General features: G+C 44.0%; 1 protein-coding gene across 1 annotated transcript in view; it reads left to right on the top strand.

The window, feature by feature from the left end:
• Positions 1–25,106, top strand: part of LOC309889427 (rapamycin-insensitive companion of mTOR-like) — a gene marked incomplete at its 3' end in the record, with an annotated part of 222,386 nt that extends 197,280 nt beyond the window's left edge. Inside the window, exons 32-38 of the mRNA XM_082782263.1 lie at positions 2,746–2,923; positions 4,192–4,276; positions 14,661–14,885; positions 21,519–21,671; positions 23,644–23,767; positions 24,723–24,861; positions 25,032–25,106. Of these exons, the coding sequence (XP_082638389.1) occupies positions 2,746–2,923; positions 4,192–4,276; positions 14,661–14,885; positions 21,519–21,671; positions 23,644–23,767; positions 24,723–24,861; positions 25,032–25,106 (979 nt within the window). The remainder of the gene's footprint in view (positions 1–2,745; positions 2,924–4,191; positions 4,277–14,660; positions 14,886–21,518; positions 21,672–23,643; positions 23,768–24,722; positions 24,862–25,031) is intronic.
• Between the last annotated feature and the right edge of the window lie 258 nt (positions 25,107–25,364).

Raw genomic sequence — 25,364 nt, 5'->3', positions numbered from 1 at the left:
GGCAGAGGAGTCCAGGAAGGCTGGGCATTCTTCAAGAAGGAAATCTTAAAGGCTCAGGAGCAGTCTGTCCCCATGTACCCAAAGACAAGCCAGCGCAGAAGAAGACTGGCCTGGCTGAACAGACAGCTGTGGCTAGAGCTTAGGAGAAAAGAGGGTTTATGAACTTTGGAAAAGAGGGCAGGCCACTTAGGAGGACTGTAATGATGTTGTAAGGCTGTGCAGGGACAAAATTAGAAAGGCCAAAGCTCATCCGGAGCTCAATCTGGCCACTGCTGTTAAAGATAACAAAAAATGTTTTTTATAAACACGAAAAGGAGGGCTAAGGAGAACCTCCATCCTTTACTGGATGCAGGGGGAAACTTAGTGACAAGAGATGAGGAAAAGGCTGAGGTGCTTAATGTTTTCCTTTCCTCAGTCTTTAGCGGCAAGACCAGTTGTTCTCCCAGTACCCTGAGCTGGTGGAAGGGGAGCAGGATGCGGCCCTCATAATCCTTGAGGAAATGGTTGTCAACCTGATACAGCACTTAAATGTACGGAAGTCAAGGAGGTCGGATGGGATTCACCCAAGGGTACTGAGAGAACTGGCCAAGCCACTTTCCATCATTTATCAGCAGTCCTGGCTATCGGGGGAGGTCCCAGTTGACTGGCGGCTAGCAAACGTGACACCCAACTACAAGAAGGGCCGGAGGGCAGACCCGGGGAACTATAGGCCTGTCAGTTTGACCTCAGTGCCAGGGAAGCACATGGACCAGATTGTCTTGAGTGTCATCACGCGGCACTTGCAGGGCAACTAGGCGATCAGGCCCAGTCAGCATGGGTTTATGAAAGGCAGGTCCTGCTTGACGAACCTGATTTCCTTCTATGACAAAGTGACGCGCTGGGTGGATGAGGGAAAGGCTGTGGATGTGGTCTACCTTGACTTCAGTAAGGATTTTGACACTGTTTCCCACAGCATTCTCCTCAAGAAACTGGCTGCTCGTGGCTTGGAATGGTATACACTTCGTTGGGTTAAAAACTGGCTGGGTAGCTAGGCCCAAAGAGTCGTGGTGAATGGAGTTAAATCCAGTTGGAGGCCAGTCACTAGTGGAGTCCCCCAGGGCTCAGTACTGGGGCCAGTTCTCTATAATATCTTTATCGATGATTTGGATGAGGGGATCGAGTGCACCCTCAGTAAGTTTGCAGATGACACCAGGTTAGGTGCATGTGTCGATCTGCTTGAGGGTAGGAAGGCTCTGCAGGAGGATCTGGATAAGCTGGACTGATGGGCTGAGGTCAACTGCATGAAGTTCAACAAGGCCAAGTGCCGGGTCCCACACCTGGGGCGCAATAACCTCAAGCAGAGCTACAGGCTGGGAGATGAGTGGTTGGAAAGCTGCCATGCAGAGAAGGATCTGGGAGTATTGGTGGATAGTCAGCTGAATATGAGCCAGCAGTGTGCTCAGGTGGCCAAGAAGGCCAACAGCATCCTGGCTTGTATAAGAAGCAGTGTGGCCAGCAGGTCTAGATTGTCCCCCTGTACTCGGCTCTGGTGAGGCCACACCTCGAGTACTGTGTTCAGTTTTGGGCCCCTCGCTACAAGAAGGATATGGAGGTACTCGAGCGAGTCCAGAGAAGGGTGACGAAGCTGGTGAGGGGCCTGGAGAACAAGTCCTACGAGGAGCGGCTGAGGGAGCTGGGTTTGTTCAGCCTGGAGAAGAGGAGGCTCAGGGGCGACCTTATTGCTCTCTACAGATACCTTAAAGGAGGCTGTAGCGAGATGGGGGTTGGTCTGTTCTCCCACATGCCTGGTGACAGGATGAGGGGGAACGGGCTAAAGTTGTGCCAGGGGTGTTTTAGGTTGGATATTAGGAAGAACTTCTTTACCGAGAGGGTTGTTAGGCATTGGAACGGGCTGCCCAGGGAAGTGGTGGAGTCACCATCCCTGGAGGTCTTTAAAAGACGTTTAGATGTAGAGCTTAGTGATATGGTTTAGTGGAGTACTTGTTAGTGTTAGGTCAGATGTTGGACTAGGTGATCTTGGAGGTCTCTTCCAGCCTAGATGATTCTGTGATTCTCCAACCTCTTTTGTTCTGTGTTATTTTCCCAACCTATTTCTTTTTTTGTTCCTCAGGTTGGTTGTCACAGTCAACACTGCTCACTGTGCATCTTCAAGTTGCTTTTTTAATCTTAAATTTACCAAATTTTTCCTCCACATTTAGGAGTCACACACTGGATCACCTTTAGAGTACAGGAAAAAAATGTTCCTTGCTTGTATCTCTGGTACTTAGCTTGCCCAAGCTTTGCATTTGCAGGAATGTGCCTGTTCAGGTCTGAATTTGTGAATAAAGGTGCATTCTGTGCATTGTTACAGTTAAAATCGTCATTTAGCAGTTTTAAAGCCTAAATCTTTTCTGATTCTGTCTGGGCTGTAAATTTTCAAAGACCATTAAGTTGGAAAAAACTTGTACTTTTACAAGGTTGGCAGCCTCTTAAGCAGAAATTTAATCTACCTGTCTTTTGAGTCTGTGTCCCAGGGCTTCCAAAGAGAAGATTACAAATTTTTACTATAGGAACTGTCAGACCATGCGGTACAACGTGAGACAGAAATAATGAAATACACCTATAGCTATAACTTAACAGAGTAACAAGCTCTGGATTCTACAATGGGAAGACAAGAATAGTCTTTGTGACAGTAGTCCTTCTTATATGTAATGTGCAGGAATGACAGATTTACCGAGATTGTGATTTATTATTTTAATGTTACAGGTTCATGAAAGCTTTAAGTTATGCTTCATTAGACAAAGAAGATCTATTAAGTCCTATTAACCAAAACACACTTCAGCGTTCCTCCTCTGTTTGTTCTATGGTTTCTAATGCTACATACGGTAGCTTTGATGATTACATTGGCCTTGCTCTCCCAGTGGATATCAATGAAATATTTCAGGTATGTATGAGTTAACTTAATGGGTTCGTTTGCACTTTCTTACTGAAAGGTAGTGAATTGTTGCATTTTCATCAGAATAGATTAGATCTACAGAAAGGAAGAAAACAGGATGTGGTACTTTCAAGGAATACATTTTGGAGAACAAGAATTTCTTTTCTAATTGTGTTAACAGAAAAGTGCTAGTCTGTTTTGTATTATTAGGCAAATAATGACACAGAGTAGGTTAAAGTGTTAAACAATGGCAGCATAAATATGCTGTTGTGATATTTTAGTTGACAGCTAGTTTTTATACTAAAATTAACATAGTCTATGGACATTAGTTAATATCTCTAGCCAACTTGTTGATCATTAGTCAACCATAAATGATGTGCATAATCCTACAGTAAACTTTCTGCTCCTGTGATCTTAATATTACTTTATTTGTATTTATATCATCATAGTATTACATTGTATTGTCTTTACTTAACTTCCCAGATACACCTTTTAATTTAGAACAGATTATCTCAGTTTCTTATCAGTTGCCTTCCTGTCTGCTTAGTTAAAACACATGCCAGTCTAACAAACTGATACATCACAAGTTTTAATATCCTGTTATGTAATTATTAAAGACAGAAGGGCATGGTCTATGTCAAAGGTAAATCAGTGGCTTCCTTATCTTTAGTATACTTTGTCTTTGCCATTCAAACCTAAATTATTTTCTCACTAATCTCAAAAATTACTAAAGCTAGAATAAATGCAAGATCTTCCATCATACCAATTTCTGTTTTCCCTTTGTGAAATGACTACTTTCTTACTATCTTTCTTACTATCTTTCCTTCACAGTCTTTATGGTATATTTATGTTGTCTCATTTCTTCTCTCAGCTCTACATGTCTCAACTCTACAACATCTTACAGGCAACATTTTAGATGTCCTGGGTGTTTTTTATTCTGCTCTCCTGAGATCTCCAGTGTTACAGAGAGATCATGGACAGATCATTAATAGCCGCTTTTGGGTCACTGATTTTCTTACAGCCTGTCACCACTATGTTTTTACCATTTACTGTCTGTTTATAAGTCTTGTTTAATAAAAGTTCATTCACAACTGTATGTTGTTTTGTTGTTTGTTTTTTCCCCATTGGCTTTTCTTTAGTACTCAGGAGCCCATTCTTAATTTCCTCCTCCTCTAATTATATCTTTTTTCCTGAAGTTGTCCTCACAAAATCTGTTTTTCCTTTGGATATGATTATCACCTGTGTGCTAATTTTGATTTTTCACTTGAATGTTCCAGATAAAGGAGACTCCATATTTCCAGAAGAAAACCACACCTCCATTTGATGACTGTGGATCTAGGGCTTCTGCATCTGATGCAGGAGGTATTGTTCTTGTTTCTCTTCTGTACCTTTATGTTCTTTTATTTGTACATGTTGTTTGGGGTAGTGTGTTGGTTTATTTGTTTATTTTTCTTTACAGAAAATGTTATTTTTATATGTTAAGTTTTGAGAGCTGTTTTCTGGATTTTAGGATAGCAGACCATTGATTCCATTTTTTTATGTAGTTCAAGATAATGCAGTGCTGTTTCAACATAAACTTGATCCAGCTCTAATAACCTAAGGAAGAATGCCTACATATCTTTGCAGTATGAGCTAATGCTAATTGAAGACTGGTAGTGATATTGCATTAAAGAAAGAAACAAAATTTAAGCTAAGATTAAAAAAAAAAAATAATGCCACATACAAATTGAGCTGTTATATTTTGACTCTTATTTGATTACATGTGAATTTATAAGAACCAATAAATGTGTTGGGTGTGTATTTCAGAAAGTAAATTATAACTTTATGTGATGTTTTCATGACAATTGATCAGAAGAGGTGATGGCACATGGTATGAGAGAATTGCAAGTGCTCTGTAATGCCTGGCTTGTTCTGGAATGATCTTCCTTTTTACAAAAGCAGAAACAGAAATCTGTAAGGCATTGATATGTGCCTCTTCAGTAGGGAAAACTAAAACTGAAACATTGATACTGGTCCTGAAATAGTACAGGATATCTGTTGTGTTACTTGTTAGTTAACTTGAATTTTATTATAAGCACTTAAACATTCAAATAGACACATCTTGCTTCTTTTTTTTTTTTTCTTCTTTTGTGTTGTTAGTGTAATATATAAAACTGACTTTCCTGAAAGTGTCTGTCTGTATTTTGTGAAGTTTCAGTGTCCTGGGTTTGGCTGGAACAGAGTTAATTTCCTTCCTAGTATCTGGTATAGTGCTGTGTTTTGGATTTAGGATGAGAATAATGTGGATAACACACTGATATCTTAGTTATTGCAGAGCAGTGCTTACACTAAGCCAAGCACTTTTCAGCTTCTCATATTGCCCTGCCAATGAGGAGGCTGGGGGTACACAAGGAGCTGGGAGGGGACAGAACCAGGACAGCTGACCCAAACTAGCCAAAGGGATATTCCTTACCATATGATGTCATGCTGAGCAATAAAACTGGAGGGAGTTTGGTATCCTTTTGGTGTCCAACGCGGGGCACAAAGGGTTGAGATAACAGTTCTGACCAGAGTGTTTAAAAAAAAAAACAAAAAACACTTATAATCATTATACTTGTTTAATAGTTGTTGGACACAATATTGTTTTATTTGCTCTCAAGGTTGTTTTTCTTAAGCCCTTTCTTGTTATGTATAAACTCTGGGGGCTTGCCTAAATTTTGCCAATTTGGTTATAGCATGTTCTCATGTTACACCAATCGTGAACTTAATCTGGTATTTGTACTCAGTATTGCCATCATTTTTGCACTTCAGGAACATTCTCTTGGAAACTATTAACATGTACACTCTTTGCTTTTTCTTCTCCAGTCTAGTTACAACAGCTCTTGAATTTTGAATACTCCTGGGATGTTAAAACTATCACAATCCTATTATTATGTCTCCTGCATGTGTTTCTGGTTTTGTCTAAGGTTAAACAACTATTTAAGAATACCACCCAGAGATCTGCCCTAAGGCAGGATCGTGATGGGTAGAAGGGAGTGTGGGGTGATATTGGCAGGTATCTGTTACGATTGTCACCTCTGATGGTTTTTGACTTCACCCCTGAACAAGTATGAAATCATTTAAAAAAAAAAAAAAAAAAAAAAAAATTTAAAAAAAGTATGCCCCAACCCTGGCAATGCCAGAGATTTACAGCTTGCCACACTGTGCTGGGGTCTGGATTGCACCTATCAAACAAGAGTCAACAGTATTCAGTACCCTCAAGAAGAGAATGCTTCTGGATCCAACTCCTGCAACAGACACTGCAGCTGAACCAGAGAACCAACCTGTGTTGGTATCAATCGCCCCTATAATCAAGAAAAAACTATGGTAGTGGAAGCCAGCTCATTCAGGAATAGAAGGAACTTATACTAGAAAAGGGAATAAGGAAGAAGTGGATGAGGCAGGCTACTCCAAAGTAGGGCCGTCACGAGATCAGGAGGAGGAAGAAGCAGAAGTCATAAATGACACGGTAACTGCCTGATCCATATCCCTCAGTGAACTGCAAGATATACAGAGGGATTTCAGCCATCATCCAGGCAAGTGCATTATGTAGCTGCTCCAATGCTGGGATAATGGGGCCAGTAGCATGGAATTTGAGGGCAAGGAAGCCAAGCAGCTGGAATCCCTCTATAGGGAAGGGGGCATTGACAAAGCAATTGGAAAAGGGATACAAGCCCTCAGCTTCTGGAGGCAACTCCTTTGAAGCATGAAGGAAAGGTGTCCCTTCAAGGAAGATGTATGTCATCCAGGCAAGAGGACCACAGTGGAAAAGGGTGTCCAGTACCTGAAGGAATTAGCTGTGCTGGAGGTAATTTATGATGACCTGGCCAACGAACAGGTATCCAAAGATATAGATGAAGTCAAGTGCATGCGACCCATGTGGCAGAAGTCTGTATGGAGTGCACCATCATATGACAACTTATTGGCAGCAATGACCTAGAAAAATGTAGAAGGACAAACAGTGGCTGCATTGGCTGGCATGCTCTATCACTATGAAGAAACACTCTATTCTTCCTTACCAGCCTGCATCTCAGATGTGGAGAAACTGGTTCAGAAGCTTGAAGAGAGAGAATGTCTTTTTCTCCACCTATACAGGCAAGTATCTCGGCTATTAGGAGTATGAGTTCTTCTGCTAAAGAGAGAGGATAGAGCGTGCATGCACAACATACCACCCTGTGGTTTTACCTGTGTGACCACGGGGAGGAAGTGGGATGGGAAATTTACTTCAACCTTTGAGGCAGAGAGAGGTACGTGAGTCGAAAGGAAAAACAATGAAAAAAGGGAGTTCTACCAAGAAAATAGCTGCTCCAGTTTCCAGTAGGGAGTTCCCCAGACAAAGTAGAAGGGTTGATCTTAACAACGGGACTTCTGATTTTTATTTACAAGAAGTGAGTAATGAATGCTATGACCAGGACTAGAGGGGCTCTTCCTCCAGTCAGACAGAGGAAAAGGACAACTGGGTTTATTGGACTGTGTGGATTTGATGGCCTGGCACATCAGACCCACAGGAGTATACAGCTCTAAGTGGACACTGGTGCAGAGTGTACTCTAATGCCATAAAACTATAAAGGGGCAGAACCCATCTGTATTTCTGGAGTGACAGGGGGATCACAACAAGTAACTGTATTGGAGGTCGAAGTGAGTCTAACTGGAAATGAGTGGCAAAAGCACCCCATGACTGCTGCCTAGAGGCTTCATGCATCCTTGACATAGACTACCTCAGGAGAGGGTACTTCAAGGACCCAAAAGGGTACCAGTGGGCTTTTAGCATAGCTGCCTTGGAAATGGAGGATATTTAAGTTGTCTACCTTGTCTGGTCTCTTCTCCAAGAACCCTGTTGTTATGGGGTTGCTGAGGGTCAAAGAACAACATGTGCCAATCACTACCACAACAGTGCACCAGCAGCAATATTGCACCAACAGAATCAACTGGTTGATTCTTATCCATAAGCTGGTTCCTCAACTGGAGAGCCAAGGAGTGATCAGCAAGGCTTGCTCACCCTTTAGTAGACCCATATGGCCAGTGCAGAAGACTAATTGATAGTGGAGTATCGTGTCCTGAATGAAGTCTCACCACCGCTGAGTGCTGCTGTGCTGGACATGCTAGAACTTGAATATGAACTGGAGTCAAAGGCAGCCAAGTGGCATTCCACAATTGAAATCGCTAATGCGTTGTTTCTCAGTCCCTTTGGCAGCAGAGTGCAGGACAGTTTGCTTTCACTTGGAGGGGCATCCAGTACACCTAGAATTGACAACCCGGGGGGGGGGGGGTCAGGGGGTGGGGAAACACAGCCCTACCCTTTGCTATGGACTGATCTGGACTGCCCTGGAACAGGGAGAAGCTCCTGAACACTAGCACTACGTTGATGACATCATTGTGTGGGGCAACACAGCAGAAGACATTTTTGAGAAAGGGAAGAAAATAGTCCAAATTTTTCTGAAAGATGGTTTTGCCATAAAACAAAGTAAGGTCAAGGGACCTGCACAGGAGATCCAGTTTTAGGAATAAAATGGCAAGATGGATGTCGTCAGATCCCAATGGATGTGATCAACAAAATAACAGCTATGTCTCCACCAAATACCAAAAAGGAAACAAACTTTCTCAGGCGTTGTGGCTTTTTGGAGAATGCACATTCCAAATCACAGTTTGACAGCAAGCACTCTCCACCAAGTGACCTGGAAGAAGAACAATTTCAAATGGGGCCCTGAGCAATGACGAGCCTTTGAACAAATTAAACGGGGAATATCTCATGCAGTAAGTAGCCCTTGGGCCAGTCCAGGATGGACAAGATGTAAAACATGTTCTACACTACAGCCAGGAGAATGGCCCCACTTGGAGCCTCTGGCAGAAAGCACTGGAGAGACCTGAGGTTGATATTGGCAGCATATGAAGGTGTTCGCACTGCTTTGGAAGTGGTTGGTACTGAAGCACAGCTCCTCCTGGCAACCCCGACTGCTGGTGCTGGGCTGGATGTTCAAAGGAAGGATCCCCTCTACACATCATGCAACTGATGCTATGTTGAGTAAGTGGGTCGCACCGATCACACAGCAGGCTCAAATGGGAAACCCCAGTCACCCAGGAATCTTGGAATGATCATGGACTGGCCAGAGGGCAGGGATTTCAAATATCACCAGAGGAGGAGGTGACATGTGTTGAAGAGGCCTCACTGTATAACAAGCTACCAGAAAATGAGAAGAAATATGCCCTGTTCACTGATGGGTCCTGTCGTATTGTGGGAAAGCATTGGAGGTGGAAGGCTGCTGTATGGAGTCCTACACGACGAGTTGCAGAAGCTGCTGAGGGAGAAGGTGAATCGAGTCAGTTTGCAGAAGTGAAAGCCATCAATCTGGCTTTAGACATTGCTGAACGAGAAAAGCGTCCAGTTCTCTATCTCTGTACTGATTCATGGATGGTATGCTGTGGTTACAGCACAGATTACAGATCAGCTTTTAACTAATGGTTTGGATTTTCATATTGCTATTGAAAGGGAAAAGACATTTTCTATCTCTGTTTTTTACCTAAACGTCCTTTCTCACGTGAGAGAAAGGGGAGGAATCACCAGTACATTAGTCACTTCCTGAGTGCATGGAACAGCAAGTGCCTTGTCCCTGAATTGCATTCCACATAGCCAGTTGTGTGTATATAGTACCTGTTTGTTATCGCTCATTTTCCTACTGATTAAGAGCAACATTGTCTTGGTTTCAGTTAGGAGAGAGTTAATTTTCTTCCTAGTAGCTGGTAGAATGCTATGTTTTGGCTTAGGATGAGAAGAGTGCTGAAAACACGCTGATGTTTTAATTGTTGCAGAGCAGTGCTTACACTAAGCCAAGGATGTTTCAGCTTCTTATGCTGCCCTGCCAGCAAGGAGGCTGGGGGTGCACAAGGAGCTTCGCGGGGACAGAACCAGGACAGCTGACCCAAAATGGCCAAAGGGATATCCCATTCATATGTACTGTGCTAAACAATAAAAACAGTGGGGAATTGGCTGGGGGGACATCTGTTGCTTGTTGTCTGGTTGGGCATTATCAGGTATTGAGCAATTGCGTTGTTTATTAATCACTTGCTTTGTTTATTCTTTTTGTTGTTGTTGTTTGCTGTTTTCCTTGTCCTTTTTTTCCCCTTTCTTGTTAAATTGTCCTTGTCTCGGTCCATGAGTTCTTGCAATTTTCTTTCAAATTTCTCCCCCATACCAGTTGTAGGTGGAGTGAGCAAACAGCTGTGTGGCATTTAGTTGCCTGCTGGGTTAAACCACAAGAATTTTGCCATGCATAGTTAGCACTTTTAGCACGTTTGTCTTCTTATTCAATTTTATTTTTTTATTTTTTAATATAACCTATAGTATGACTTTCTAGGTGTGTTTTTTTTCCTTTTAAAAGAAATTTGAGGAATAATGATGAAAATGATGGAGAAGTCTGTCATGTTATATTAGCACTTATCTGGTCATCTTTGAATAGGATGCTTTATTCACTGCATAGACAATCTAGTTTAGCTTGTTTAGTATAAAGTTTTCATAGGCTTTTATCTTCAATGAGAACTAAAATGAGAGGTGGCCAAATGAGATTTGCATTTGATCAGCAGATTGATCTGATCAGCTGACTCTGATCAGCATTGAAGATATGTTCTCGCCTCGCCGGGGCGATCGGCTCTGGGGCAGACGCGTTCTGCAGCGGAGCAGGGGATCGAGACGGGCAGGGCTTTTTTTCCGGCATCAAGGCCACTCGAGGCAGCTGAGGGAGCTGCCAGGACCCGGTAGCCCTCGTGAGGGAGGCTGACGAGGCGTAGGCGGAGCCAGCAGCGCCCCCTCCCCTGACATTCAAAGGCAGCCCCTAGGGAGCACAGCGATTAGGATGGGCAGTCAGGGCGTGGCGCGGCAGTTCGCACGGGCAGGGTGATTTCGGAGATGGCAGAGCATCATTCCCCACTCAGAACAGCTCGTCTACCGGCTGTCTACCTATAGCTAGACCGCCATGGTCTGCGCTAGGCAGAAAGCTCTTTCTAGAAAGTCTGTGGTGACCCAGACAGAGTGCCTGCTCAAAAGTGTGGCAGTTCAGGTCTCTGGATGCACGGAGTGCCTGAGCCATCTGAGGGGGCGTAGTCATGGCACCAAGCCTGTCTGATATTAAGAAGTGTTTGGACTGTGCACTTAGTCATATGGTCTGAATTTTTGGGTAGACCTTTGTGGAGCCAGGAGTTGGACTCGATGATCCTTGTGGGTCCCTTCCAACTCGGGATATTCTGTGTTTCTATGATTCTCTTTCTCTCTCTATATATATATATATTATATATGACAAGATGTTGCAAAGGATAGAATCGTGCGACCCCTCCTTTGGACGGTCTCCAACAGTTTTACATTTTCTACTGTGGTGCCCAGAACTGCACGCAGTACCCGAGGTGAGGCCCCATCAGTGCAGAGTAGAGTGGGACAATCACTTCCCTCAACCGACGAGCAAAGCTGTGCTTGACACATCCCAGGATATGGTTGGCCCTCCTGGCTGCCAGGGCACACTGCTGGCTCATATTCAACTTGCTGTCAACCACAACCCCCAGTTTCCTCTCTGCGGGGCTGCTCTCCAGCATCTCATTGCCTAGCCTGTATGTATAGCCAGGCTTGCCCCATCCCAGGTGCAGGACCCGGCACTTGCTCTTGTTAAACTTCATGTGGTTGGTGATCCCCCAGCTCTCCAATCTGTCCAGATCTCTCTGCAAGGCCTTTCCACCCTCATCCGAGTCCACAACTCCTCCAAGTTCTGTGTCATCAGCAAATTTGCTCAGAACACCTTCTAGTCCTACATACAAATCGATTATGAAAACATTGAAGAGAACTGTCCCTAAATAGGAGCCTTGGGGGACCCCACTGGTGACCGGTTACCAGCCTGATGTGGCCCCATTTACCACAACCCTTTGAGCCCTGCCCGTCAGCCAATTGCTCATCCATCGTATGATGTTTTTGTTTAGCTATATGCTGGACATTTTGTCCAGTAGGATAGAATCATAGAATCATGGAATATCCCAAGTTGGAAGTGACCCTTAATGATCATCGAGTCCAACTCCTGGCTCCACAAAGGTCTACCCAAAAATTCAGGCCATGTGACTAAGTGCACAGTCCAAATGCTTCTTAAACTCCAACAGGCTTGGTGCAGTGACTACTTCCCTGGGGACCCCGGGACCCCTTCAGACTCCCAAGACCGTTGAAAAGTAATTGAGAGAGGTCCTGCGATGACGTCAGCCAGCTCTCTCTCTATGTGTATATATTTATGGAACGGAGTGCACCCTCAGCAAGTTTACTAATGACACAAAGCTGGGAGGAGTGGCTGATACCCCAGAGGGCTGTGCTGCCATTCAGAGGGACCTTGATGGGTTGGAGGGTTGGGCCGAGAGGAACCTCATGAAGTTCAACAAGGGCAAGTGCAGGGTCCTGCACCTAGGGAGGAGTAACCCCAAGCAGCAGTACAGACTGAGGGCTGACCTGCTGGAGTGCAGCTCTGCAGAGAGAGACCTGGGAGTCCTAGTGGACAGCAAGCTGACCATGAGTCAGCAATGTGCCCTTGTGGCCAAGAAGGCCAACAGTATCCTGGGCTGCATTTGGAAGAGTGTTGCCAGCAGGTCAAGGGAGGTGATCCTCCCCCTCTACTCAGCCCTGGTGAGGCCACACCTGGAGTATTGTGTCCAATTCTGGGCTCCCCAGTACAAGAGGGACATGGAGCTCCTGAAGCAAGTCCAGAGGAGGGCTATGAAGATGATCAGGGGACTGGAGCACCTGTTGTATGAGGACAGGCTGAGAGAACTGTGCCCGTTTAGCCTGGAAAAGAGAAGACTGAGGGAAGACCTCATGAATGTGTATAAATATTCGAGGGGAGGGTGTCAAGAGGATAGAGCCGGTCTCTTTTCAGTTGTGCCCAACAGCAAGAGGACGAGAGGCAACGGGCACAAACTGAAGCACAGGAAGTTCTGGCTGAATATGAGAGGGCATTTCTTTACTGTGAGGGTGACAGAGCACTGGAACAGGTTGCTCAGAGAGGTTGTGGAGTCTCCTTCTCTGGAGATATTCAAAACTTGCCTGGATGCCATCCTGTGTAACGTGCTCTAGGGGATCCTGTTGTCTTGTAGGTTCATGCCCAGTGCGCCGCACCAATAAGTACAGTCAGAATCCACACAAAGGTCTTTTAATTAAATAATTATATAACTCTGCAGAGTCAGGTGCTTGGCGTTCTTTCACAAAGCAAGCACACCTTTGACTCGAATCACTGTAATTTATACACAACCAACTTGTGAAAACTGTTTGGCTATTTTTGATTGGCTATTAGAGCTCATCTAACACATCTCTACTGAGTTTGCGCATTACAGAGGACCATGGGGGGGGGGGGGGCATCAAATCCCAAATTAGCATACATTAGCATTTTCATGGGTGTGTTTTTTAATACATTAATGACCCTTAATGAACAAAAGGCTACTATAGGGCAGTCTGGAGCTGTTTTTCTCCTTCTTGTTTTTTACCTTTTATTCCTTATCTTCCTTTCTTCTGCTAGTTCAAGGCTACCTGTCTCTTGCTTTCAGCTCTAAGACTACACAAGCTATAGACCTCCCAATTTTCTTCAAGGTTTTCTTATTTTTTCCCAGCTTTGGGACTACACTTTCCCCCCTCTGAGACTATGAACCTCACTTTTAGGCTTCATAGTTCTCACTGCATAGTTCTTACCTATTTTTATTAATTTGAAGAAATATTCTGTTATCTATATCTTGTTTCACTAACATTACCTGGTGAGGCTTGCACTTGCTGAATAAAGTACTATATGAATTCAAACAACTAGGCATGCATTGCAGAACACAACTACGTATCACTACTATTGATACAATTATTATAATAATTAAAATCAGTTGTCTTAATCATCCAAAATCTGGCAGCCATGACCACAACCAGGAAAAATCTGGTCCACTACCAAGGGTTGCATCCTGAGATATTAGGTGAAACAGTTGAGATGCTTGCCAGATTTGGTTAATGTCTGTTTGAATTTGCTTCTTCTCATTTACATAGACACAGCAGCTGCGGTTTATCACAGCACAAACACCTCCCCGGGCTGCAAGTAGCCCATCTAAGGCAAGACGGTTTTCTAAGGTTATTTGGAATACTTGTTCTATTTCTGTTTGTATTCAACCAAGAGCATCAGTAGTGGCATTGATTATGATTTCTAAAGTTGCAGAAATATTTACTATTGCTCTCTCAAGTTCTATTACTCCCAGGGATTAATGCCCTCCACAAAGTATGAAACCAGGTATTTCTTTTTGCAAGAGGATTATAAATTTCTCATTTCTCCTGAGGTTTCATAAAGATGGCCTGTGATCTTAGCCAAACCCGTTATGTCTGCAGACATAAGGTTCAAGGTTTTATTATTTTTTTCCCAACTTTGGGACTACAACCTACGGACGACAATCCTACTGGGCAAGGGGGTTGGACTAGATGATCTGCAGAGGTCCCTACCAACCTTGGCCATTCCGTGATTCTGTGATAAGCTGGGACTGAAATGCGATATTTATTTCTGGAATGGTAACAGATCTTTGGATTTTAAGCCTTCAAAAATGCTTAAAAACAGTTACTTTATATTTCTAGATCTTCCCACTCCCTCCAGCTGTAAAACAGGAAATTTAATTAGAATGTTGTTTTAATCATTGGTTGTGTGGTTTTGTTTTTTTTTTTTTTTTTTTTTTCTGTTATCTGATTGCTTGTCTACAGGTCTTCCATCAGGTACAAGTGATGTCACAAGTCCTTTTCAGATGCTCCAGCAGCAGATCAGTCTCACAGAAATAATGAATACCAGCCATTCAGATACCTCTCAGTTTTTAGAAAATACAGAGGATAATGGGCTACAGGAGCACACGGATGAGAACTGCCTTTATTGCGTCTGCATTCAAATTCTGGGTTATCAGCCTAACAACAAAGTGAACTCTTCATATAGTTGTACAGGTTAGTGTTCCATGTGGGTAAGTGTGATAAAGACTGAATGAGAATGCTGAACTCTGTTCATCTCTAAAATTGATCAGTCTGTAGTGTGTTTTTTTCTTAATATCTTGAAATGAATTCTCATTAATAAGCTTATTATGCAACCAGTGGTATTTCTATGGTCATTTCCATCTTTTCTATTTTTATTGGTCTTAGTCTGACAATATGCCTGCGTATTTTCAAAATATTTCTAAAAGCTTATCAAAATACAAAACTTGAAACCTTACTTACAAATCAACGTTCTGAGAAATTAGGCTTCCTGTCAAACCGATGAGAAGTCTAACTTCTAAGCAAGTTTCTACCATAAAGCACAAGAAGGCTGTTTCAGCACAAGAAGGATGTTGATCTGTTGGAACAGGTCCAGAGGAAGGCCATGAAGATGATCAAGGGGCTGGAGCACCTCTCCTACGAAGAAAGGCTGAGAGAGCTGGGGCTGTTCAGCCTACAGAAGAGAAGGCTCCAGGGTGGTCTCATTATAGCTTTTCAGTAGTTAAAGGGGGCTTATAAAAAAGATGGAGAGCAACATTTTGCTCAGTCAGATAACAGAATCACAGAACTGTAGGGGTTGGAAGGGACCTCGAAACATCATCGGGTCCAACCCCCCCTGCCAAAGCAGGTTCCTCAGAGCAGGCTGCCCAGGTAGGTGTCCAGACAGGCCTTGAATATCTCCAGAGAAGGAGACTCCACAACCTCCCTAGGCAGCCTGTTCCAATGCTCTGTCACCCTCACTGTGAAGAAGTTCTTTCGCATGTCAGTGCGGAACTTCCTGTGCTCCATTGCCCCTTCCTGTGCAGCCATTGCCCCTTATCCTATCCCCACAAACCACTGAAAAGAGGTTGGCTATATCCTTCTGTCCCCCACCCCTCAGATATTTATATACACTGAGGAGATCCCCTCTCAGTCTTCTCTTCTCCAGGCTGAACAGACCCAGGTCTCTCAGCCTTTCCTCATAAGGAAGATGCTCCAGGCCCCGTATCATCTTTGTGGCCCTCCGCTGGACTCTTTCCAGGAGATCCCTGTCTTTCTTGTACTGGGGAGCCCAGAACTGGACACAGTACTCCAGGTGATGCCTACCCAGGGCAGAGTAGAGGGGGAGGATCACCTCCCTTGACCTGCTGGCCACGCTCCTTTTAATGCATGCCAGGATCCCATTAGCCCTCTTGGCCACAAGGGCACACTGCTGGCTCATGGTCAACCTGTCGTCCACCAGGACCCCCAGGTCCTTCTCCTCAGAGCTCCTCTCCAGCAGGTCATCCCCCAGCCTGTACTGATACTTCGGGTTGTTCCTTCCCAGGTGCAGGACTCTACACTTGCTCTTGTTAAACCTCATTTGGTTTCTTCCTGCCCAGCTCTCCAGCTGGTCCAGGTCTCGCTGAATGGCAGCACAGCCTTCTGGCGCATTGTTCACTCCTCCCAGCTTTGTGTCATCAGCGTACTTGCTGAGGGCAGACACTATTCCCTCATCAAGGTCGTCGATGAAGATGTTGAATGAGACCGGACCCAGCACCGACCCCTGGGGAACACTGCTAGTCACAGGCCTCCAGCCAGACTCTGCTCTGCCGATCACCACCCTCTGAGCTCAGCCAGTCCTCAACCCACCTTGCCGTCCACTCATCTATCCCACACTTTCTCAGCTTTGCTAGTAGGATGTCATGGGAGACAGTATCGAAAGCCTTGCTAAAGTCAAGGTAGATGACATCCACTGCTCTCCCCTCATCTACCCAGCTGGTGATGCCATCATAGAAGGCAACGAGATTGGTTGAGCATGACTTCCCCTTGGTGAATCCATGCTGACTACTCCTCATAACCTTCTTCTCTTCCAATTGCTTGGAGATGGCATCCAAAACAAGCTGTTCCAACACCTTTCTAGGGACAGAGGTGAAACTGACTGGCCTGTAGTTTCCCGGATCCTCCTTCCTGCCCTTCTTGAAGACCAGAGTGACACTGGCTGTCCTCCAGTCTTCAGGCACCTCTCCGTTCTCCAGGACTTTTCAAAGATGATAGAGAGCGGTTCGGCAATCACATCTGCCAGCTCCCTTAGCACACACAGATGCATTCCATCGGGACCCATGAATTTGTGTGCATTGAGCCCACTCAGATGCTCCCGAACCACTCCCTCATCAACCAGGGGGAGCCCTCCATTTCCCAGACCCTTTGTCCTATTGCCAAGGGTGAGGAGTCCCAGGGAAGTATCCTTGAAGCAAAGACTGAAGCAAAGAAAGCATTCGCTATCTCTGCCTTCTCAGCGTCTCCCGTGACCAGGACACCCCCCTCATTCAGCAAGGGACCTACATTATCCCTAGTCTTCCTCTTGCTGTTTACATACTTGAAAAAACCCTTCTTATTATCCTTTACCTCTTTCGCAAGCTTCATCTCTAGGTGGGCTTTAGCCTTCCTTGCTTTAGCCTTCCTTGTTGCGTCCCTGCAGGCCCTGACAACACATCTACATGTATACTCCTCCTAAGAGGACAGGCCCTTTTTACACATATAGAACGTTCTCTTCCTTTTGATCTTATTGATTAGCTCCTTGCTCATCCATGTGGGTTTCCTGCCCCCTTCCCCAATTTCCTATTCTTCAGAGATGCACCAATCCTGAGCATGGAAGAAGTGCTGCTTAAATGTAGCCCAGCTCTCACAAGCACCCTTTCCTTTTAGCAATCTATCCCATGAGATGCTCCCAAGCAGGTCCTGGAAGAGGTCAAAGTTGGCTCTTCAGAAGTCCAGGGTTGCAATCCTGCTTTTAGCCTTACTTCCTTTGCCTAGTTCCATCTGGAACTCCACCATCTCATGGTCACTGCATCCCAAGCTGCCCCCAACCTTCACATCCCTAACAAGGCCATCCCTGTTGGTAAGAACGAGGTCCAGGAGCACCTGATGCCTTGTCAGCTCCTCCACCACCTGTGTCAGAAAATTGTCTTCAATGCATTGTAGGAACCATTTGGGCTGCTTGTGCCTGGCCAAGTTGCTTACCCAGCAGATGTCTGGGTAATTGAAGTCCCCCATGAGGACCAGAGCTCGTGATCATGAGGCTACTAGCAGCTGCCTGTAGAAGGCCTCATCAACTTCCTCCTCCTGATCTGGAGGCCTGTAGTAGACCCCTACCACCATGTCTCCCATACCAGCCCACCCCTTAATTCTTACCCACAAGCTCTCCATTTGTCCTTCACCCTCCCCCAGGTGGAGCTGGGTACACTCTAATTGCTCCCTCACATAAAGGGCAGCCCCACCCCCTTGCTTCCCCAGCCTGTCTTTCCTAAAGAGGATGTAGCCCTCTATGACTGTGTTCCAGTCATGCGAGCTGTCCCACCATATCTCAGTGATTGCCATGAGATCGTGGCCCCGTGACCAAACACAGATCTCGAGTTCATCCTGTTTATTTTCCATGCTCCGTGCATTGGTGTACAGGCACTTTAGGGAAGTAGCAGGTGCAGTTACCCCAGGGGGATGCAAGAAGAAGATACTGGACGGGGGATTGGGAACGCTACCTTCTCTGAGGAGCCCTCAGACAATCCTATGGGAGAGCTCAGAAGTTTTTTCCTGTCTTCAACAATGACAGCAGTGACAACTTCCCCCAGCCCTTCTCTGTCACCTTTAGCTCCCCTCCCTTCCCCCATCAAACCTAGTTTATAATGACAGGACCAAGGGGGAATGGTTTTAAACTAAAAGAGGAAAGAGATTAGATATTTGGAGGAAATTCTTCACTCAGAGGGTGGTGAGGCACTGGAACAGGTTGTCCAGGGAAGTAGTGGATGCTCCATCCTTGGAGGTGTTCAAGACCAGGTTGGACAAGGCCCTGGGCAACCTGATCTAGTGGGTGGCATCCCTGCTTATGGCAGGGAGGTTGGAACTAGATGGTCTTTAAGGTCCCTTCCAACCCGAGCCATTCTATGATAAAACAAAATGAAGGAAATGAAGTCAGTCAAGGGAAGTGATTGTCCTGCTCTACTCTGCGCTGGTGTGGCCTCACCTTGAGTACTGTGTGCAGTTTTGGGCACCCCAGTACAAAAAGGACATTAAACTGTTGGAGAGTGTCCAGAGGAGGGCAACGAAGATGATGAAGGGCCTAGAGGGGAAGACATACGAAAAGTGGCTGAGGTCACTTGGCCTGTTCAGCCTTGAGAAGAGGAGGCTGAGGGGGACCTCATCGCGGTCTACAGCTTCCTCAAGAAGGGGGAGCAGAGGGGAAGGCGCTGATCTATTTTCTCTGGTGATGAGCAATAGGACCCGCAGGAATGGTGTCAAGCTGCGACAGGGGAGGTTCAGGCTGGATATCGTGAAGAGGTTCTTCACTGGGAGAGTGGTTGTACACTGGAACAGGCTCCCCAGGGAAGTAGTCACTGCACCAAGTCTGTTGGAGTTTAAAAAGTGTTTGGACTGTGCACTTAGTCATATGGTCTGAATTTTTGGGTAGACCTTTGTGGAGCCAGGAGTTGGACTCAATGATCCTTATGGGTCCCTTCCAACTTGGGATATTCTATGAAATCTGACTGAGAAGTCTGAAGTTGAACTGTAATTTCTGAGATTTAGTTTTCTTTCTTCATATTTTAAGATTCGGATCAGATTCAGAATTATTTTCTTCCTAATTTTCTCTGCAGACCTCGCAGTTGCATGCCTTTTTACAATGTATGTATGTAATAAAAAGCCTGGTAATGGAAATTCCAAATTTCTGCTTAGTTGTAATTCTCATCATTTTACAGCAATGATACGCATTCAGGTAGTAACGTATAAAGACTACTGTTGTCAAGGGGGTTGATGTACATAATGTGTTGAGCTTGAATTTAATATGATGAGATGGCAAATAAGATCCCAATTATAGTTCTCAAATACCATAAGCAAGGATTACAAGAGAGGCAGAGACGCTCTTGGAAGAGGCACAAAGGCAAAGGGCAGGAGGCTATGGACACATGCTATAGTAATGGAAATTGTAGTTGAACATAAGGGGAAAAACTTTTCACAATGTAACATGATTTAATTTTGAAGTGAGCCCTTCTTTGAGAAAGGAGTTAAGCTAGATGATCTTCAGAAGATACTTTAAACCTATTTTTTTCAGTGGTTCTATTAAATGCACAACAGTTAAAAGCTTGGGTTTTATATTCATCTCTTTCCATAGCCTTTTACATTTTGGATATATAGTGAAACTTCCCAAAAGAATCCTTACTTGTCACAACTTTCTGTTGATGAAGTCAAAGTCCATTCTACAAGACTTGTGTTAATTGTATGAACTAGAGAACTTGTGCAATACAAAAGCCATCTTTATGTTATATAAAAAAGAACATGGATATAACAAGTGCTTAAGAGTTGATTATTTTAACTCAAGTATTTTAAGATTTTTTTTAAAAGTGATTTTTAAATATTTTGAGTATAAGTTCTTCAAAATCCAACATCTGGTTTCCAGCTGTTTTATATGCTAACAGTTACCATATTTAGTGCATCAGGTTATGTGGTGGTTTTACCCTGCTGGGCAGCTGAATGCCACCATAACCACTTTCTCACTTCCACTCCTCAAATGAATAGGGGGGAGAAAATACAATAGAAAGGGCTCAAGGGTTGAGATAAAGACAGGGAGGTCATTCAACAATTATCGTTACAGGCAAAACAGACTCAACATAGGGAGATTAATATAATTTATTGCCTATTAATTACAGACTAGAGCAGTGAGAAATTAAAGCAAACTAAAGACACCTTCCTTCTCCGCCCTCTTCTACCTCCTCCTTCCCCTGAAAGGTGCACTTCATCTCCACTGTTCCTTCACAGTCACTCTCTTCCTCTGTTTCAACATGGGGTTCCTCCCATGGGATGCCGTCCTTCCTAAACTGATCCTACGTGGGCTTCCCACAGACAGCAGCTCTTCAAGAACTGCTTCAATATGGGTCCGTACGTACCACAGGGTCCATCTGACAAGAGCAAACTGTTCCAACCTGGGGCCCCCATGAGCAGCAGCTCCTGCCAGATCACCTGCTCCTGAGTGGGCTCCTCTCCATGGACTACAGCTCTGTCCCAGAGATTGTTCTGGTGGGGGCTCTCCATAGGCTGCAGCCTCTTTCAGGTCAGATCCACCTGGTCCACCATGGGCTCCTCCACAGGCTGCAGTGTGGAGATCTGCTCCACCATGGTACACCATGGGCTGCAGGGGGACAGCCTGCTTCACCATGGTCCTATCCACAGGCTGTGGGGGAACTTCTGCTCCAGTGCCTGGAGCACCTCCTCCCCCTCCTTCACTGACCTTGGTGTCTGCATGGCTGTTTCTCACTTCTCCCTCCCCCAGCTGCTGTCGCACAGCAGGGTTTTTTTTGAATTTCTTAAATATGTTGTCAGATATGCTATCACAGAGGCACAGCCAGTGTCATTTACTGGCTTAGCTCTGGCCAATGGTGGGTGCCTTTGGAGCTGGCTGAAACTGGCCCTTTTCTAACATAGGACAGCCTCTGGGTTCTCATAGAGGCTGCCCCTGCAGCCCCCCTTGCTACAAAAACCCTTGTCACATAAACCCAATACCAGGAATCGCATACTTAACATCTTTAAAAGATAAGAAGAGTATTTCAGGTGAGGAAAATTGTGAATAACAAAGATGCAACATCTTGTTTCTGTCAGATTTTTCAGACATTCCATGTACTGACTGGTGTGGTCAGACCATACACAATCACTTAGATGTGCATTCGTCCAAATTTTCTGGAATTTCTGGCTGTAGTGATGCATTATCCCAAGGTTCAGCTAGCAGTACCAAGAGTACAGAGATTGTACTAGGTAAGTTTGAAAGCCTTATACTATTTGGTGCTAGAAATCTTAATTTTTTTTTCTGTATTTATTCTGTTTTTGCTGTACCACATTTTGCAGGTAAACAGCTCTTTATCTTGCATTGCAATCAAATTGATTGTTTGTTTTTTTTTTTCTATAGTGTTGTTAGGTTAAAAAAAATCCTTTAAAAAAAAAAGTACTGAATTTCTGTGAAGAAAGACATTTTATTTTTAGACTTGTTTTCTATTTTCAATTATCATAATTTCTTATGGAGTAGCTGGTTGCTAACTTCTAGCATCTGATGCAAACAGAGAAAGTAATATCTCACCCAGCAATGTGCTTTAGTAATAAAGACAGTGCTGTAACTGAATCTCAGTGTTTAGTCTTCAGTTTTACCAAATGTCTTACAGAATTTATGAAATGCTAGTTTATCTTTTTAAAAAAAATCCATGTTAAAATTCATAAAAATAATATTTTTCATTTTTTAATGGGAATATTTATTGGTAGTTCAGAATATCATAGAATCATAGAATGGCCTGGGTTGAAAAGCATCTTAAGGATCATCTAGTTTCAACCCCTCTGCTCTGGGCAGGGTTGTCAACTGCTAGAGCAGGCTGCCCAGAGTTGCATCAAGCCTGGCCTTGAATGCCTCCCAGGATGGGGCATCCACAACCCCCCTGGGCAACCTGTTCCAGTGCCTCACCACCCTCTGAGTGAAGAATTTCCTCCAAATATCTAACGTAAATCTCCCCCGTCTTAGTTTAAAACCATTCCCCCTCCTGTTTATACGCTCCCTTCAAGTACTGGAAAGCCGCAATGAGGTCTTCCCGGAGCCTTCTCTTCTCCAAGCTAAACAAGCCCAGTTCCCTCAATCTTTCTTCATAGGAGAGGTGCTCCAGCCCTCTGATCATCTTAGTGGCCCTCCTCTGGACCCATTCCAAGAGCTCTACATCCTTCTTGTGCTGGGGGCCCCAGGCCTGCATGCAGGATTCCAGGTGGGGTCTCACGAGAGCAGAGTAGAGGGGGACAATCACCTCCCTCTCCCTGCTGGCCACCCCTTTTTTAATGCTGCCCAGGACATAGTTGGCCTTCCAGGCTGCAAGCGCACACTGCTGGCTCATGTCCAGCTTCTCGTCCAGCAGGCACCCCAATGTACCCAGGAACGTGAGGTAGGCAGGGGCTTGCCTACCACCTGAGCAGAAACATGCTTCCATTCCCTGCCATGTCCTAGGTCCCCTCCTACTGCCTGGTGGGATGGGGAAACCTTTGCAGTGGCTCCATTTGAGTGGAGGCATTGGCTGCCACTGGGGTAAGATGATGACCCCCTCCCCCCAGCCAGAGCTTCAGCCTTTGCTCTCAAAGTGCCCACCATTCTTCCTTGAGGGTCAGGTAGGATGAGGGCCCTTGCCCAGTGTAGATGGTCATGGAACGGTGCCCAGTTGCTGGGTTAAAGTGTACTTCCAGCCTCCTACACTTGGCCTTGTTGAACCTCATTAGGTTTTCATGGGCCCACTTCTCAGCCTGTCAAGGTCCCTCTGGATGGCATCCCTTTCTTCTATTGTATCGACTGCACTGCTCAGCTTGGTGTCATCTGCAAACTTGCTGAGGGTGCGCTCGATTCCATCGTCTATGTTGTTGATAAAGATGCTGAAGAGTACTGGACCCAAGACTGACCCCTGAGGGACATCACTTGTGACCGGCCTCCACCCAGACATAGAACTGTCGACCACAGTCCTTTGGCTGTGACCAGCCAACCAATTCTTTATCCACCTAACAGTCCATCCTTCAAATCCACACCTCTCCAATTTAGAGAGAAAAATGTGGTGAGGGACCATATCAAAGGCTTTGCATAATATATATGTAAATCCATGTGTGTACATGTGTGTATGTATAAAATACCAAAACAGACTCATGTGGCATAAGATTAGCACAATCAAAGACTTCCTGCTTAAACTTCATACTATTGAATTTGTTTTTCCAGGAGTAAAATCAATCCCGGATGATATACCAGTGTGCAGAATACTTCTGCGGAAAGAAGTCTTACGTTTAGTAATCAATTTGAGTAGTTCAGTAGGAACTAAGGGCCATGAAACTGGACTCCTGACGTAAGTTAAATGTGTTTCTGATGTTTTAGCAACATTTAGTTATATGTATTCTCTAAGTACTCTGAGATAGTGGTTCACCTTATTTCTGACTTCTCAAAATACTGTCAAGCAGATATTATTTTGGATTACTGGGGGTAGTTGAACACAATGTAAAAGCTTAACAAAGAATTTTCCTTCTAATATTGTTTGCTCTATCATTAATGTCTTACTCTTCTCCATTTTTTTCCCAATCAATAGTTTAACTGTAATGATGTTTCATTGTATACTTGGTATGTCATGCATCTTTAAAAAATAAATTATAATTCTTTTATGTTTATTTGTGCCAAATAAGATATGTCAGATAACCAGAATAACAGTCTGAAAGTAACTTCTTGAGAAACAAGAAACTTCTTGAGAAGCTTTAAGCAAGAGTACAACTACTGGCGTTAATTTATAGACAAAACTCATGTTAAAAATATAGGAATATAAATCTAGGGACTAAACATTAGTCCAGAAACCTACCATTTTTATTATAATGATGTTGAAAACTGTCATACAACTTCTAAAAGAAAATTCAGTAATACTTATTTTATTTATAAAATGCTAACAGGTATTAAGTTATCTTTTCCATATTTATTTTTTAGTATGGCTGTATATGTGGATGCCTCTTCTTTGATACACTGTTCTTTTTCAACATCTATTTTAAGACTAGGTTATCTCAGATATTCAATATAACTTTCAAAGTATATATTCTGTTTCATTTCATTAATACAGATTTCTTCCATTTTGTTACAAAATAATGCTATCTGTTCTGATTTTCTTAGTTCATTACATCCAGAATTTATAATGCCTATTACTGAAGGCAAAGTCATACTTTTTTAATGATGATGATCAAAACTTAATTGAACTTTTTTTAAAAAAAATATGATGGAAATCTGTTCAGGACGTTTAAAATTCTGTTTTTCCTGTTGATCAGAATTAAGGAGAAGTATCCCCAAGCATTTGATGACATATGCCTTTACTCTGAAGTGTCCTACTTGTTAGCACATTGTACATTTCGACTTCCATCTCGAAGGTTCATTCAGGAGCTATTTCAAGATGTGCAGTTCTTACAAGTAAGTGGAGGGATCAGATGCTTTGAATGCACCAAAATGTGCCAGCTGGGTGCAGGTTTTATGTTCTGAATAATAAATGCTTTCAGGCATGTATTAAAGAACCATTTTGTGATGTCATTCTCCTTAATATCTCTAAGGACATTAATGCTTCATCTGTCTTTTTCTTTTAGATGCATGAAGAAGCAGAGGCTATTTTAGCAACACCAACAAAACAATCAGTAATTGATACATCAGCTGAATCCTGACCTCTGTCTCACACAGTGTATTTACATAAAGACTTTCTGAAATCCTCAGACAATTTCCGATTGACTGGATAATAAAGTTTGGAGACCATTCCAGAAGGTACTGGTACCTGAAGAGTGAACTGAAAACTTTTTCTTCCTCAACCAATTACTGCCCCAGTCTTTTGAGCCCTTTGGGAAGTTATTAAACATTACCATAGTTTTAATAAAAGTAATTACCAATATATGCAAGAGCCAAGCACTGAACACCTCTACAAGTTT

Source organism: Aythya marila, assembly GCF_965140915.1.
Source record: "Aythya marila genome assembly, chromosome: W".
NCBI lineage: Eukaryota > Metazoa > Chordata > Aves > Anseriformes > Anatidae > Aythya > Aythya marila.
The sequence above is the reverse complement of the archived record's forward strand: the minus strand, read 5'-3'. Positions and strand labels throughout refer to the sequence as shown.